The sequence below is a fragment of the Channa argus genome, chromosome 1, assembly GCF_033026475.1.
Source record: "Channa argus isolate prfri chromosome 1, Channa argus male v1.0, whole genome shotgun sequence".
NCBI classification, from domain to species: Eukaryota; Metazoa; Chordata; class Actinopteri; order Anabantiformes; family Channidae; genus Channa; species Channa argus.
In genome coordinates, this window is record NC_090197.1 from 42,836,520 (window position 1) to 42,853,351 (window position 16,832).

At 38.8% G+C, this 16,832-nt stretch overlaps 1 protein-coding gene across 39 annotated transcripts in view; it reads left to right on the plus strand.

The window, feature by feature from the left end:
* The window catches only part of LOC137137301 (neurexin-1a-like), a 230,960-nt gene that overhangs the window by 99,474 nt on the left and 114,654 nt on the right, over positions 1-16,832 (plus strand). For 28 of the 39 annotated variants that reach the window (XM_067523669.1, XM_067523686.1, XM_067523678.1 and 25 more), the window contains 6 exons: positions 3,022-3,225; positions 5,312-5,338; positions 10,488-10,610; positions 11,710-12,091; positions 13,354-13,544; positions 14,297-14,470. In XM_067523669.1, the coding sequence (XP_067379770.1) occupies positions 3,022-3,225; positions 5,312-5,338; positions 10,488-10,610; positions 11,710-12,091; positions 13,354-13,544; positions 14,297-14,470 (1,101 nt within the window). Of the gene's footprint in view, positions 1-3,021; positions 3,226-5,311; positions 5,339-10,487; positions 10,611-11,709; positions 12,092-13,353; positions 13,545-14,296; positions 14,471-15,748; positions 15,783-16,832 lie in introns of those variants that run through there. The other 11 variants (XM_067523613.1, XM_067523647.1, XM_067523770.1 and 8 more) reach the window with 2 other exon arrangements.

Here is a 16,832-nt window from a genome sequence, read left to right on the forward strand (position 1 = left end):
GCCCTTTAACAGCGCACTGTTTGTTACTCACCATTCACCACACTTGAATATGGTCACAAAGGCGAGAGAACTGGTTATCTAACAGCCTTGAGCGATGTACACATGAGCACAAAATTGGTTATAATAGGAGGTTTGGCTGGGGATGAAATGATCAAATTAGCTTAAATGCAGAAACGAAAAGAAACCATTCAATAACTCTCCTAGTCACAGCACTATGTTGAAGCTGTGCATTAAGCATTTTGATGTCTGGTTTCTTCAGCTTCCTATATTAGTTTTTTTTTTTAACACTATGATAACACAGCCACAGACCAAAGCCTGTTGTAAAGATTAACTTGTAAATAATTGAACCGAGTGGTAACTCTCTTCAATAGACTCAATGAGCTAAAAAAACCTAATTCAGACATACTGAATCTTTACCACCTTGGCTGTTGCATGTATTCTTGACAGCACTAGTGGAAGTTGAACATTCCATTACTCTGAACAGAGGAACAGATCCGTTTTCTATATTTGCTCTCATTTCACAGCCCTTATGAAGTTGCCGTATGGTCACAGAGCAGCAGATGTAAAGCCGTCCCATGATGATTCTGTTTAGCGAGAGAAATGTTTTCCTTTTTCAAGAAATACAATTACATAGCACGTTGTTTCACATTTTAAGATTGAATTATTCACGAAATCTTTGAACTGTTTCTTCCTGTTTATCATAGATGTTGAACATAGATTTTCCAAAGGCCTTTCGGCAGTTGTTTTTAGGCAAATTTAGTATTGGATTGTGCCCAGTGCCCTTAGACTGTGGGACTTCGCAATCCTGTGACACGCAGCTGACAGTTCTCTATTGCTGCAGAGCTCGTTCTCCTTGGGGGAGAATGGAGAGGAAGAACTATGCCTGTCTGCCACTGCGCCCCCCCCCCCCCCCCCGTTTGTAGCAAAGACTTATTTTTTACTGCTCTGAAAGTGGGCCCCCTCACCAATTGCTTATTTTCTTGTGAAATCAGAAAACAATGTTGTTTTTTGCTTTACAAGACAGTAAATGAATGCTTGGTTTAGCTTGGTATGCTCCATCTCCCCTATGACAGCGTCCTGGTTGGCACAGACAGATGCTCCAGCTTCAGTCCTCTCAATTTATTTTGATATTAAACACGGTAGTGCCATTAAAAATGACTTGGCTTTCAGGATTGGATTTTTGACAGGTGCTCACTTTGCATTAGGTAATGATTCCCTCACATGTCATTCTCCATATTTTCATATCTATCTGGACTTTCCTTATTTATGGCATTTTAGAAAATGTCTTATATTTATCTCAGCCGAGGTGACGTCCTGGATGAAATGCAATATTTACTCCTGTTGTGATTAATTATATTAATCTTTTCAGTCTGAAAATAACCTGACTCCATCATGAATCTTGATCATTCATATTAATAACATGTGCTTCATTTAAACAAGACTTTCCAAAGACTACATCACATTATTACTTTACTTCTCATTTAGATCCTTAGTGAACATTTGTTGTTATACTGTTTTAGAATGGCTTAGAAGTACAGTTTTAGAATTTGTTTTCTTCGGTTTTCCTTCTTTTGTACTTTTTTGCAAGCATAGTGGATCCTGTTTCAAATAGAGGCATTTTAGAAAGGGCTAGGGTTTATGTTCAAGCAAGAATTCTATAAAGCACAGCACTCAGATCACTTATTGTTTTGCAGATTTCATTTACAGATCTACCGTACGTTTGTTACCATTCCATTAGTTGAATGGAATGATACAACCGTTTTGAATACAGTAAGAAACATAGTTACTGTACAAGTAGATAATAAATCACACTGCAACTAAAAAATATCTTCTTCTTGTGTCTAACTTCTAGCTAATCTTAAAGTGGCAAACAAGTATTAAGAGCTCGAGCAGTTGCTCCATTTTTCCTGGCATCTGCTAACAGTTTCCAAATGCAGCTCTTTGCTTTAGCTGCCTGGCAGGAAGCAGACAGTTTAGCACTGAGAACTCGTTTGTCACACGCCCCTGTCATCCGCAGCATACCCCAGGAGGGCGTGGAGAAATTGGATTTGGGTGAGGAATGTGACAGAGTCATCCCAGGGGATGGATGTGACATTGGCTCTGTGTCACAAGGAAGTGGTGATGAGGTGGCATCTGTACACTGGTACCCTATCACCCGCACCACTCTCCATCTCTCGTCCCTCCAACTCGCCTTCTATCTGTATCGACACTGCAGCTGCAGTAATGGCCTTGTTATTGGGTTATGGTTTAGTTACACTACCGGAAATGCTGTTACAACCTCCTGCTAGTGTTAAACAATCTTCCCAGCGTTTCTCCAGACGGCTGCCTAGTGCTTTGAGTAGATGCAGTCACCCTGAGCAGACTATTCCAATTCTGTCACCAATTGTAGCTTTTTTCATCAGTCAATACAAATTTGTCCTTTTGTAATTTGCCACTATTGTATTGCAAATAAAACCTGCTCTGCCACTTGGTCTTGTTCTTGTGTTGAAAGTATTTCCTTTTTTAGCCACCAGCTAAATTGGCAAAGAGACTCAGACTTTGGGTAGCACAGAGTTATTTGATACCGGGCATCTAACAAGTTTGTACATTGTACTAGTACTTGTAATTCTCCTAGACCAATTGTTGCATTTGTCAACCTTCCCAAAAACCTGTAAAGCATTTACGTGAGAAACACACCCAGAGCCTCTCCTGGAGGACTGTTTATGTCCCTGTGTTCGTCAACTTCATGGTTTATAGTCATTCCTGTATGGATAGACTGGATGATGGATGATTATGAAGTCAGCGCAGGCTGCTACTATTGCAGAGTTAGTATCTGAATGCATTTGTCTAACAGGCTCATACTGTAACTGCCTTTTCTTACTAGTGTGACCTCCCAATCACAGTATTTGTAATACACATTCATTGTTTATTATCTCTTAGAAAGTCAACTCTTATCTTTATATCCACAATAGGACATCGTTGTTAGCTGAGCTGACATCCCAAGTCATGGGTTTACTGTATTCTTCCTTCTTCTCTCTGCAGAGGCGACTATCCTCAGCTATGACGGCAGCAAGTTTATGAAGGTCCAGCTGCCAGTGGTGATGCACACTGAAGCCGAAGATGTGTCTTTGCGCTTTCGCTCCCAACGAGCCTATGGCATTCTAATAGCCACCACATCCCGGGACTCGGCTGACTCCCTGCGTCTAGAGTTGGAGAGTGGCCGCGTCCGCCTGACTGTCAATTTAGGTAATGTCTTGGACATACACTGACCACAGCTGCAAAGTCATGTGAAAATAAAATTAAGCTTGATGACACTTTCAAATCAACGTAGCCACATGCAGACAGTCTCGTCTTACTCTCTCTGTTATTCTTACTCTATTGTGAATAGAAAGAGATGGTGTAAGGACTTTCAATGGCAAAAGTCTGCGGCTCTCCGCTCACTGCCAGTTGAGCACACAGCTGCTGTTGCCCAGTAGGGAATGCTCGCTGCCCACTTCATCAACTAACCTCAGACCAGCATGTGCATCTTTTCAAAGAGAATTGCCCTTACAGCATAAGCACTGTAATATTTCCTGGTGCTGTTAGATTTCAGAAACGTACATTTAACATTTATACAAGCAATATAATATGTAATATAACATATAATATAATCATCTGAAGTTGAAGGAGTTTCTTTAAATTAAAGCTCCTCTCAGTTAGTGGTAACCAAGTATAATGCTCTGCCTCCCCCATAACCTACAACAAAATCAGAAAATTGAGGACAAAATGAAAGACTCTATGTGTGTGCATGTGTGCTTATTTGCTCAGGAAAGGGTCCAATGATGGCTGTGAAAAGTTTGATATCTCTCAAACAGAGCAGTGCCGCACAAATGATAGCCATCTATTTCTCCTTTCCACTGGCTAAACATAAATGGGCTCCCTAAGCGGGGCCGTTTAGTCGTGCATACAAAGTAGACAGTCATTGTTTGCTGTCAGCAACAAGAAAGCGAGTGTCCCACCACGGAAAACAACAGCGCCACACACTGACAGGGCTGACAAGTCTGATCAGATGCCCTCTGATGAAAACAACAGGTCACTGTGTTTTGTTTTCTTTTGAATTATCTTTGATGCTACTTGAGAGCTTTTTGAGTTTGTCTTCAGCCCTTGAAGCCTGTCTTCCTCATTCCTCCTTCAAAAAGCTGAGCATTCCCTGAAAGGGTAGCCTTGTGTTGGTCTCTGGCTGTTTGCGACCACTTTTCTGCTGTGGTTGACAACACATGACAGGCAGGGCCAAATAGGAAGCAAGGGAGGGGGTTTGATCTGGGTCACCTTTATCAGAACACGGCATGAGCTCAGCCTTAGGAAATAGAGAGGTAAAAAAAAATGGAGATGGTAGCTCAGTATATGGCATTGCTGTGCAATAGATTTAATTTAGATTTTTTGGGGGTTTTGATTATATTATTAGACTAAAGCTGTTGTGGTAAAGGTAAATAACCAATTAATGTATCTGTTACTATCATTGGAATATTATGTATTGGAGGTGGGACTAATCCTGAATATTCTAATTAATAATACTTTTATTTATAATATTTGATCTTAGTCATCAATTGAACTATTATAACTCTGCAAGCAAACAGGTAAACTTTGAAAGAAATTTATTTAGTAAGTGGAGACATAATACATAATGTGTAAATACACAAGTTAAGTATGTTTTACTCAGGTAGAGTGCATTAATCATTATTTTATCACTGCTACTCTTGCTTAGAACACCAGGAATAGTAGAATAAATGCTACTGCAGTTTATATTGCACCTGTGATTTACGATGCAATTTATCATTATAACAATCATGATATGATTCAGAGAATTTGACAACAAATGTGAAACATTCCATGAAATGGAATAAAAGGGAGAGACGGTTAGATGAATGGAATAAACAGTTAGAGAGGAACAGAGGTGGAGACAATAAGAATATCTTCCAACTGGTCCTGTCTGACCCTGATCCAAAATCTGATGCTCTTATACTCTCATAGATCATATAATTGACAGAAGTCCTTTATTTGGAAAACCGCTTTGTTTGGCCACATTCTAAAGCAAATCTATGCAGCCACTGCCATTATAACCTAACCTGGCTCTGACGATATTTTGTTCTAAGTCACACTTTGCTCCTCTGGCTCAACTCTACTGCAGTGCTTTCACCAGCCTGCTGCAGCTCGGGGGCCAACGGTGAGAGCATCAGAGGATGGACAGTGTCCATGTGTTTGTCCCCAGAGGGGTGGACTGTTTGCTTTAATGATGTCTGCAGCTGTAACGTTGAAAGATGAATTTATCTCTCATCTATTCTTCCCCATCTAGATTGTATCAGGATAAACTGTACATCCAGTAAGTTACTGTTCACCTTTCTACTTATTTCTTATGTTATGTTGGCAGTTATGTAGCCATGTTTTTGGTCTATATGCACCCACTATACAATGCTCACATTCAAATATCAAAAACCTACAGCAGTGGGAATACAGTCATATATCTGACATACCCCATACTCTGACACAGACATTATATTCTATCATTCCAAGTCTAAGGTGCATAAGAAAAATGCTTAGTGGTGTTGTCTGCTGTCTGGAGAATAATGGGCAGAGGGAGGGAGATGATGGGAGGCTGGAATTAATAACAAACCCAAATATGGCAGTCAGCTGTTATTCTGCATACTAAGTTGTTTCAGATTAACAAACCTTTTCACTCATAATATAAAACGCATGCTTTGGAGGTTCAGGTATTTTAGACATGCATGGTTTCCCTATCTCCACCTCACATTTTTTTGGTTTCAGTATTTCATGTCAGTTGTAAATTGATGAGGCCATTCAAGACACAGAGGAAATACAGAGTGTGATTTTATTATTCTCATTAACCTGCCTCACAGAGCAGAAAGAAAAGGATGAAGAGGGAGGAAGAGAGAATAGATCTTGTTGTGGGATTCATGGGGGATATGTGTCTTTGTGTATGTGTGTATATGTGTGAATTTCAACAAAGAGGTTACATTGCAATATTTTGGGAGGTAAATATCCCTGACATTTATTATTCCGGAACAGTGATGAATTAATAATTACTTCTCTGGAGTCATAATACGTGAGCCTTCTTCCTGACAGACACCCTCTCAGTATCAGTAAATACCACCCGAAATTAGACGGTTTAAGCTCCATTATAGAGTGCCAGTCACACACTGTATATAAGGACAAACTGTTCTCTCTGAAAACACGACTGTTAGATCTCCTTGTGTGTGAAGTGTTACAGTATTTGAAGGTCACTGCATGATGAGAAGCAGAGACTTGCACAACAAAACGCCTCCACACAGAATCCCATGATGTGACCTCTAGACATGCTTCTGTGAGCCAGCCCTTCTTTACACCTTTCTAAATGCTAAATAGCATTGTTCATGCATCTTGGATTGCATCCCTTGTTTGTGTATGCAAATAAAAAGCTCTAAGCTCTAATTCCCCTTTCCAATGGTTTAAAAGGTCATTCTTGGTTTATGAGGATAGTGTGAAGGCATAATCTGTGCATAAATGTACGTAAGCAATTCTTTTACTGATGTTAGTTATACTAATATGCTAATTTAGCTTATTTTAAAAGTTACATAAACACAGTAAAGTGTGGTTGAATGGTAATGACTTAATCTTACAATTGTACAATTGTGCAAATTGTTAATAGTTAATTTCATGTGGGAATAATACTGAAAAACAAATGATCCTAAAGCACTTTTCTGTTTTCCCAGTTAAGTAATTTTTTGCTCACATGTCATGCAACAGAACACGCAGTCACCTCTGCAGAATTACATGATCTTTATAGATATACAGAAATATACTGTGGCAGGTGTTTTTTTTTAATTAATCCAGACCTAATTATGTCATAAAAAATGTTTAATTGAAGTTCTATGAAAGAAATGTTTTAAGCCACTGCATTTCTGCTTATGAAGAGTTATCGTTTAATTCATTTTTTCTAGGTTATTATTTTTCTCCTTGTTGTTTTTGTCCTCTTTTTTTTCCCTGCGTTAATTAATGTGTCTTGTCAGGCGCTGCAGCTCCGGTCAGCTTGGTGGATAAAGAATTTCAGCACTGACTCAAAGAACACATCACTGTCAATTAAGGACCCAGGCTCCCTGGGGCTGCCCAGAGCTGTCTGAAGAAAACACTGCCACTTTGACTTAAACACTGTTAACAGGCACTGAGTGACAACAAATGAAAAATATTAACTAAAAATATCCTGTGACAGATTTTTTTTTTTCTCTGCCCATTCTGGCCTTCTATTATTCATTAAGTTGAACTGCAGGATAATGCTGATTTACAGCATAGCCACACTCTAGTGATGAGGGCAACTTTATATAAATATTCTATTCATGACCTTCTACAGCAGCATCTCTACACTGCTGGGTTTTTTTTTGTTTTGTTTTGTTTTTTTTATAATTGATCTTTTCCACACATCAATCCTTCAATTTTGACTTATTTAGCATGAAAGAGCTGTAGGAGACTGTTTACATGGATATTACACCTGTGTGTCTGTTTGAATGATGAATGAGTGGCTGGAAAATCACAGGATTCTGTGATTTATTTTGCATGCTAATGAGCTGAAGGCTTAAAGTATTGTCCCATTATTAGAGTGCTTGATGATGTACAGCATGTATTGAAATTTGAAAATACTTAGTGGTTAATTTTACACATGTAGAAATCTTTTTATTACAATTTTAATTATTAAATCTATAGCTGGTTTATGTGTTCATCAAACAGATGTCTGAATAAAAGTATCGAACACCCTGTGGCCAATTAGAAGAGATTTCATCCGAGCTAATCTAACAATGTGTCAAAAAGACTGTTTATAATTGTCATTTAGGTAACAATGGTAGATTGGTTGAACTTTGGTTGAACACCTCTCCCTCTAAATTCTAGCACCTTTTTGACATAACTTATATAGTAAGTATTACAAGGGAACTCTATAGTAAGACATACATATGAGATAAAATACCAGCAGGTATAAACCACCCAATGGCATGTTGTGTTTTATGCAATTAATTTGTTTCGTAAAGAGACTAAAACTAGCCACTTAAATTAAAGCAGGGCATAAAATTCCACATCCCACCCCAAAGGTACATCAGGCTCACTGGCTTTCCTGTCATCACATAATTAACACAACATGATCATGCAGTTATTGCTAATAATTTTATAATCACAGTAATGTGATGGCAGTTAAATTGAGTTGTGTTAAAAACAACCTTTCAGCATGTTCAGTATTTAGCAGTCTCAGTTTGTAGAGCTCATAAATGCAAATGGCACAATAAAGGAGATTAGTACTGATTGTCATTGTTTTAGCACTATTTAACCTCTACTTGCTGAAACCATGTTCACAATGGGTTCGCAGTTAGCTTGGCATTGATTGGACAAGCAGGTTGCCTTGCGTGGTGGCCTGCTAAGCTTTTCTTTGCATGTCTGCTTTGATGTCTGTGTTGACGATGATCCAGCAGTGTGGTTTGCTGTTTGGTCAGTTAGTCCTACCTTTTTTCCTTCACCTGGGTGAGTCACAGTGTCGGTAGAGGCAGCACCAGTATCTGGCCTGTCAACCTGCCAGCCAGAGCTGATTGACTGGATAATCACATCTTCTTTTGGTGCCCTTTGCCACTCTTCTCTACTGTTCCCTTGGGCCTAAAGTCATTGAGGCAGGGAGAGATCACTGTAGATCCATCACTGCAGATAGATCACCATCAGCGATGGCACTAGAGGGGGCTAGACACAGCAGACAGTGGGCTAAAGGCTCCTAATGTCTGGCCAGTACCTGGCAGTTTGTACCACAGACTGCACTGCAGGCGTAAAATCAGGCTCTTTAGTAGTGAATGTTTGCAGGAATGTACTGCTTAATACAACTGACCTCGTTTCCCCTTTCCTTTCTTTCCTCCTTGGAGAGCAACAAGGATAGGATGATGGAAGGCAAAGATCAAGCATGCTTTCAAGTCCAACTCCATCCCATTATTTCATATCTCACCTCCTTAATCCCTCGCCAGCCGTCTGGTTTCAATCCTGCCCTGGCGTTTAGTGCTTACAGAGCAGAACTGTGCCTCTGAGATTGAGTGTGTCCCAGTACTTTGGCACCCTAAGATTTGCATACACATTGCATTGGGACTTTGACGCTTGCAGAAAGGGAAGAAATGCATTGCCATAAATGGGTTCAGGGGAACCTGGCACCCATCTGAAAAGGCTCCCCACAGTGGGCAAGGTATTCAGAGCCTGGGGATTTTAATACTGTCACAGTGGTGTGTCCTCATTGGCCTGTTTGGCTATGTGTGCTCAGCAGGGGAGCATCAGAGCTATGTAGCAGTTCAAAGATGCTCTAAAACGGAGTCTGCATGAAAAAATAATGTGTTGCCCCAATTGGACCAACACTGGAATTTCTAAGTGCAGAAGTGGATCTTGGAAAGAGAGATTTCTTTTCTTTCTGCTCATATTATCACACATGTAAACATTTGCTGCAGTTCTAATTTATCTACGGTTATATATTGGATTATCTCTCTCCTTGAGGTTTTTGGCACTGGGATCCTGTGTGGTGTTTCTCTTACTACATGCTAGCAATGACACACTTCATGCAATATTAATATGCTGGGCTTAGCATACAGTGTAGGGCTGATTTAGAGACATTGTTTATTGTTATCAAATGTTATTCACCTCAATGTTTTCTGTATAATTTAATGAGAGTGCACCGGACTTAATAATGGAATCGGTGTGGTTTCTGTAGCTTTACTGCGGCTACTTGCAACCTGCTGTTTGTCCAAAACACCTGTTTATATTTAAAGCTGCTGATTAAAATCACATTCTGTATTTCCTGCTTTGTAGGGACAATGGACTGTAAGTCTTGTTTTAAAGGGGTGCTTTTTGTACCACCAAGTACACTGCTTCCATTATTTAAGACTTTCTTTCCACGGCACTATTTCATTTCATGTGGTGGACATGAGAGAAATCAAAAACTGGGCTGCACTGTCGTTGGTAAACAAAATGGAGAGTGATGCTGAGTTGTTATTTGCCTTGCTCTGTTGTAGCCTTTTGGTAGTTATTTGCTGCCACCAAGTGGTATGATAGTAATGGAAACAATCTCGCAGGAAATTAGTGACCAGCTATAATAAACACATTAACTATCCTTGTTTCTTTAGTTACCTAACCCAAACATTTACAAGAAAGCACTGTTAATAATAATGTGACACTTTCTTTTTCTCTCGGTTTGAAAAAAAATGGTCTTCAGTGAGAATTCAGAAATTTGTTGTCCTGTCTAATGGTGTGCTCAGTGCAGCAAATGCAAGTCAGAATGATGTGTTTTTATGGACCATTAACTATGTTTACCTTAATGTTTTTGGCCTCTGTCAAACTACGTAACTCATTCTCTCTGTCCTCCTTTCGAGTTCCCATCCCTCTGACTGTTTTCCTGTCTCTGAGCCTCTCTATTTTGTATCTGTGTGTGTATGCGTGCATGTCTGTTAACCATTGTTTGGACTGTCCTGCAGGCAAAGGTCCCGAAACAATTTTCGCGGGTCAGAATCTGAACGATAATGAGTGGCACACAGTACGTGTGTTCAGGAGGGGCAAGAGTTTGAAACTGACTGTAGATGATCTGCCACCTGTGGAAGGTACTTCTCATCCTCTTTGTGTCTGACAGAATCTTTCTCCTTTAATCTTTCTGTAACATTTGTTGGGCTCTGAGGTTCTAGGTAAGACTCTGTTTTAGAATAAAAGTTTTTATTTGTTAGCGTAGCAGCTTAGATGTTTTTCTCAACTGGAGAGAGGCTTTCATTGTTTCATTAGTTTCTCTGAAAGTTTATTATTAAAATTCTCAAAACCATATCCAAAACATTAGTGCTTGAAATTTATCAGGCAGCATTTAAAACCTGTCATCTAGGACAGCTAGGAGATAACTGTCTACAAAATTTAAATTATATGATGAAATTTGCTATGATGTTAATTTTCACAGCAAAACCTCTGTGCATCAGTAAAATAAAAAGTGGTTAATGTCATCAAGCATAATAACTAATAATGTAATAATAAGTTTTAAGTTAAGGTTATGTATTTAAATTCCTAATTGCGAACAACAGACTATATTGTAAATATAAAGATTCTGAATATCAACTTTGATGCAATAAAAGTCTGAAAATAAAATACTGTATGTGGTCACTACAAGAAATTGAAAGCCGTGGTTAGGACCATAAAAGGAGCAACACTGCCAATAATAGAAGGAACAGATCTGTTTAACAAAGGAACTAAAGAACATAAAAAGATACTGGATGATTTTGCAGCATATTTATTGGTCAGATGAATCTGAAATAAGACACTGTAAAGTCTCTTAAAGAGTTTTTTAATAAAATAAAATTAGGTTACTATGTCCCTGAAGCTAGAGAAACAAAGCACTCCTGAAATGAGAATCTGCAAAGCGGAGCTGTGGAGAAAGGCAGACAAAGATTTTTTGCGAGACTGGTATCTTTGATGTCCAGAAAAATTGGACCTAACACTTGGACGTGGTTTGCAATTGCCCACTATCTGACATTGACCAGAAGTTCACTTAATTTTGTTTTGTAGTATTAAGTTAATGGTACAAAATTTATACTTATAATTTAACAATAGTTGTTGTTACAAGTTGTTGTAAATTACAACAATGTTTTAAATTACAACATTGTAAATTGTTGTTTACCTCCAATAACATCCTCTCTCCTCCCCCTTTTCTGGTGTTTAAAGGTCAGATGGCGGGTGACCACACTCAGCTGGAGTTCCATAACATTGAGACGGGCATTGTGACAGAGAAGCGCTTTTTGTCCATGGTGCCGTCCAACTTCATTGGCCACCTCCAGAGCCTCTCCTTCAATGGCATGGCCTACATTGACCTCTGTAAAAACGGTGACATTGATTACTGTGAACTCAATGCAATGATTGGCTTCAAGAACATCATCGCTGACCCTATCACCTTCAAGTCACGCTCCAGCTACGTAACCCTAACTACTCTGCAGGCATACTACTCCATGCACCTTTTCTTTCAGTTTAAAACCACCTCCTCTGATGGTCTCATCCTGTATAACAGCGGGGATGGAAATGACTTCATTGTGGTAGAGCTGGTCAAAGGGTAAGTAAAGACACGCCCACTTTATACCCCAAAACTTTGAGTGACGGTTTCTCCTATTTATCTATTGCAGATCCAGTCACAGTTACTTCTGATGCATTCTTTTATTATTTAATTGGGTTTTATACATGTTTTGCACACTTCTGGTAGATCTGACTGGATACATTTCCATGGCGTTTTTTGTACTGCACTTCCCACAGATGACTTGTCAAACAGGAGTACTTTTCTTGGGTTTTCTGCAGATGAAGTTTGATTTAGTGTAGGCGGCACTCCTGTTTTTGTTTAGCTGTTGTGCTTCAGCTGTCAGTGTTCAGCCCACAGTACAGTAACAACCCAGTTTCTCTCTTTATGCATACTCAACGTCATTGGCAGACCTACCTGCTATCAGGTGTAAAGACCAGCAACTGTGAAAAGTAAAAGGCTTTAAACTGTGTTGAATTAGTTTTAAACTAGTGTAGCATGATGTTTATTTATGTAAGAATGTCCACATAAAAGGATTATGATTTTAATAATGCAGCTCTTCATTCTGCATGGCAGTTTCCAAACACAGTATAATTCTTTTGACTTTTTTATGCCATTACTATGGGAATTCTTATCACTTCTCTGCCAGAATATTTACTGAAAGAGCTGTCGGCTATTACTGTTCTTTTTAATCTTCACGAAGGCACAACAATATAAAAGGGAATCTGCTACACAGGGTGAATTTTGTATTGCTGAAATGCAGCCATAGAATGACCTTCTTTTAAGTAATGCCTGAGGTTAAGTCATTATTCAACAAGCTAAACATTAAAGGCATACATTTTAATTAAAAGGAGCATGCAAATCACAAATTGCCTGTAAACCAAAGAATTTAAGACCAATTTGTTCAGCACAGCCCACAACCTTTTGTTAACTCTGCAACCTGCCAATTATTTATTCTCTTTTCAGACAGCTGCACTTTCTGATATTTTCTTATCTACACATTTGAATGTGCAGGCACACAGCAATGCCGGCAAACACACACATTCTTGCTCCAGTTTTCAGAATACTTTTCTACTTATTTGTGTTATTATTCCCGGTGTAGTCTGTAGGTTTTGTTAAGCAATTTGTGACAAATCAGAGGTGTAATAATTTGTACTTGGCTAATTATAAGGTTTATAAAAGGTACATTATATTTTTTCTTTTCGGTGTGTGTCACATCACATACAATACACTATTATAATGCTATCATGTCCTTCCATTTCTGCCCAAAGCATATTCCCATGCTGTTTCCTATCTGGTTCCAGCTACCTGCACTATGTGTCTGACCTGGGGAACGGAGCCCACCTAATCAAAGGCAATTCCAACAAGCCCCTGAACGACAACCACTGGCACAATGTCATAATCTCCAGGGACACAAACAACCTGCACACTGTTAAGATTGATACCAAGATCACCACGCAGACAACCACAGGAGCCAAAAACCTGGACCTGAAGGGTACGCAGGCATAGTGAATACATATCTATCTTAGATTTCAGTAAATTGGGCCAGCAGTGGCCTAGAGGTGAGAGAAGCAGCTTTTGTGACTGAAATATTGCACCAGCAGGATAAACCCTACAGGGGTGTGTGGAAAAAGTGATGCTTGGCCCTCGCTCATTACCACCACTGAGGTACCCTTGAGCATGAGCTCAACCCCCATCTATTTGGTAGCCAACGCTAAAGCTGTGCATGTGGACCAGAGATTTAATAGAAAAGACCATTTTCTGTTTTGCAGAACAACCTTGGATAAAGTTTGTTTAAAATAACTATCCATTTAAAAAAGCATCCTCTAATCAGAAGGAAATTGGCATAAATCATTCTCTGCAGTACCTTGAAGAAAGTTGTTCGGATTACATTTTTTATTGTAATAGTTCAAGCATATGACACATTTCTGGCTTGGGCATCAATGACATTATATTGACTTTGTGTTATTACAGAAAACTAATTAAATAAAAATATAAAGTGCATTTTGTAAGCTAGACTTATAATAATTAACCTCCTCCAATCCTTCACATAAAATACTTTCAGTAAATAGGTAAAACCTAAACCTGCTGGTTTTTAGTGTGGAACATTTAATGTGAGGCCAATTAAAATTACAGTATGTGGTTTTAACTTTCTTTTCTGTAACAAGCAAGACACCATGCTGCAAGCTAAGTATCATACTTTATTTCCACTAGGGGTCAGTATTGTCATTTCTAATTCCTTTACAGGCAACCTTTACATTGGTGGGGTGGCTAAGGAGATGTACAAGGAGCTGCCGAAACTGGTGCATGCCAAGGAAGGTTTTCAAGGTTGTCTGGCATCAGTGGATCTGAATGGGCGGCTCCCAGACTTGATGTCAGAGGCTCTGGACTGTGTGGGGCAGATAGAGAGAGGGTGTGAAGGTGAGCAGACTCTCAGGCCACTAAGGAAAGATCAACTCTTTTCTTGGCCATATGTTGCTGTCAGATTTTGTGGTATTTATCGTATGCTCAATCTGGAGATTAGGTTTGAATTGCATTGTGTTGATTGTTAATAGAAGCTTACAAGAAAGATGTTCATGTAAAATCTGATCACCAGTTAAGTCAGATAAGGTTTCTTTATTGTAATTCTCTAATAATTACTAGATTGTTTTCCTCTTACAAAGCTTTGGCAGCCACTGCAATGCCATGCAGTGATACATTGCTGCTCAGTCTTCCCATTCTCAAACTTGTGTGAAAAGGATAAACACACACTATGAAGCACAACCACCAAAGCGCCCAAACTGCCAACCTGTGGCACATAATTTAACATCCATAAATTGTGTTAGTATTCTGTTAGAATGCATCAAGTTCTGATAGTCCTCCATAGGCAATCACTTCTGTTTCACTTGGCCATAATCTGATTATTCTTTCTGCCATATTTGTACTGCCAGTGTTATTTCCCATTTTATCCCCATTTTGTTTTGCTCTATGCATGCTTGCTGGATCTGAGAGTTTGCCAGAAGCAATCCTTTTGAATTATGTATGAAGCCTTTGTTGCATGCATGAATATCATTTGCCCAGTGTAATGCGTGTGCCACATTCAGAGACAATATTTGATTTATTTTACGTCACTTACTTAGTTTAATTTCACAATTCATCCATTCTTTTTCTATTGAGTACACAACTTCTGATCTTTTCATGATCCAATGTTACAATGTAATCAAATTGAGCTCTCGGTGTGGTTCTGTCTAACTTGCCGTTTTCATTTTGTGCCACACAGAATCAATGGCCTCTAACAATGCAGACTTGCTTACATAATAATACCTTTATTGGATTGTAGTGATAGAGTCAATAGGTTACATAGTGTATTTGAATGAAGCTGAGGCCATTTCAGAATTTGCATGAGAGTGAATATGCAGTTTTCATTTGGACTAAGCATAGCCACTTCTCATCATAATGACAAATAACAAATACATGCTTTTACTTCACAGTGTTGATTCCATTTTGAGAGTAGCTTCTGTTATAGTGTGGCTTAACCTGGCTTCAATTATACAATACAGTTTTCGCCTTCTGGCTCTTTATGAGGACAAACATCATGCTCAGTTCTCGCTCTGTCTCTCCTGCTTCAGCAGTCTGTGTTTCTGTTACACCATCTCTGACATCTTGGTGTTTTACTAACAGCTGGTATACTTTGCCTTTTCCTTTCTTATTATTTTGCCGACAAAAGTTGCATTGATGAAAGCTGACTTGCAAGGTAGATAGCTTTGTCTGTTTGATACAGAGTCTGATCCCCCCCCCCCCTTTTGTGTCTGCAATGCTGTCCCCCCTACACTCTCCACAACTCCCTTAGCAAGATGACTGCTTAGTTTGCCATTTACCCACTGCTGTATGGAATAGGCATCAGTCCCATAGGAATACAAGTATCATTGCCATCTTGTAGTAAAGTCTATGGGGCTCACATTTTCCTTTGCACTCACATTCTGGACATAACTTTGATATCTATATAGTTTTTTGTGGCTATGTGTGTGTTTTTTCTATGTAACCAATACTTTGCATGACTAATAGTCTTAATAAATTCTCCTGCATGAAGATCCTATAAGATGTGGGGGTTAAACATGTTTTTATCTTTTGCATTAAATTAATCTTTCTGGTTGTAAGTCCACTGTTTATTGCCATATGCCTGTTAGAGTCTCTGGCATTACCACTTTGTAAGTTATAACTATACCGAGTGGCCCTCTTAAGCCTTAAGATTCAACAGTTTACCATATGCTGCAAAACAATAAGCACTATGGGCCAAACATTAAAATAGGTTCAAATGCGTTCCCAGATTTAAATTGCAAAATGATTACTTCACCGCTATTCGTTTCAAATTAAGTAATTCAGTTATCTTATACTTCATGTCTTAGATATAAATCCAAGTCATCTAAAATCCTTTAAATAAAAATAAAATCCATAATTCTCCTTCATAATCATTTGTAATCCAGTCTACAAGGACATATTTATAACTATGCCATTACACATCTGTTGTCTCATTGTTTACTTGACTCATGAGCCATGTGAAGTCGAATTAGAATACATGACATGTGCAACACATCAAGCACAAGAGTATATCATGTACTTAGATGCAATTTAAATGAATATGTATTCAGGTGTATTTAAGATCCGCTTGTAATGATAAATGTAACTTTTTTCTCTTGTGGTAAAGTGTAGCTGCGTACAGCATTTTGGTTTGTGCAATTTGAGCCCTGAGTGGGCTACAGCAGATGCTTTAACTACTAACCAGTTACCATAGCTACTCTTAGGC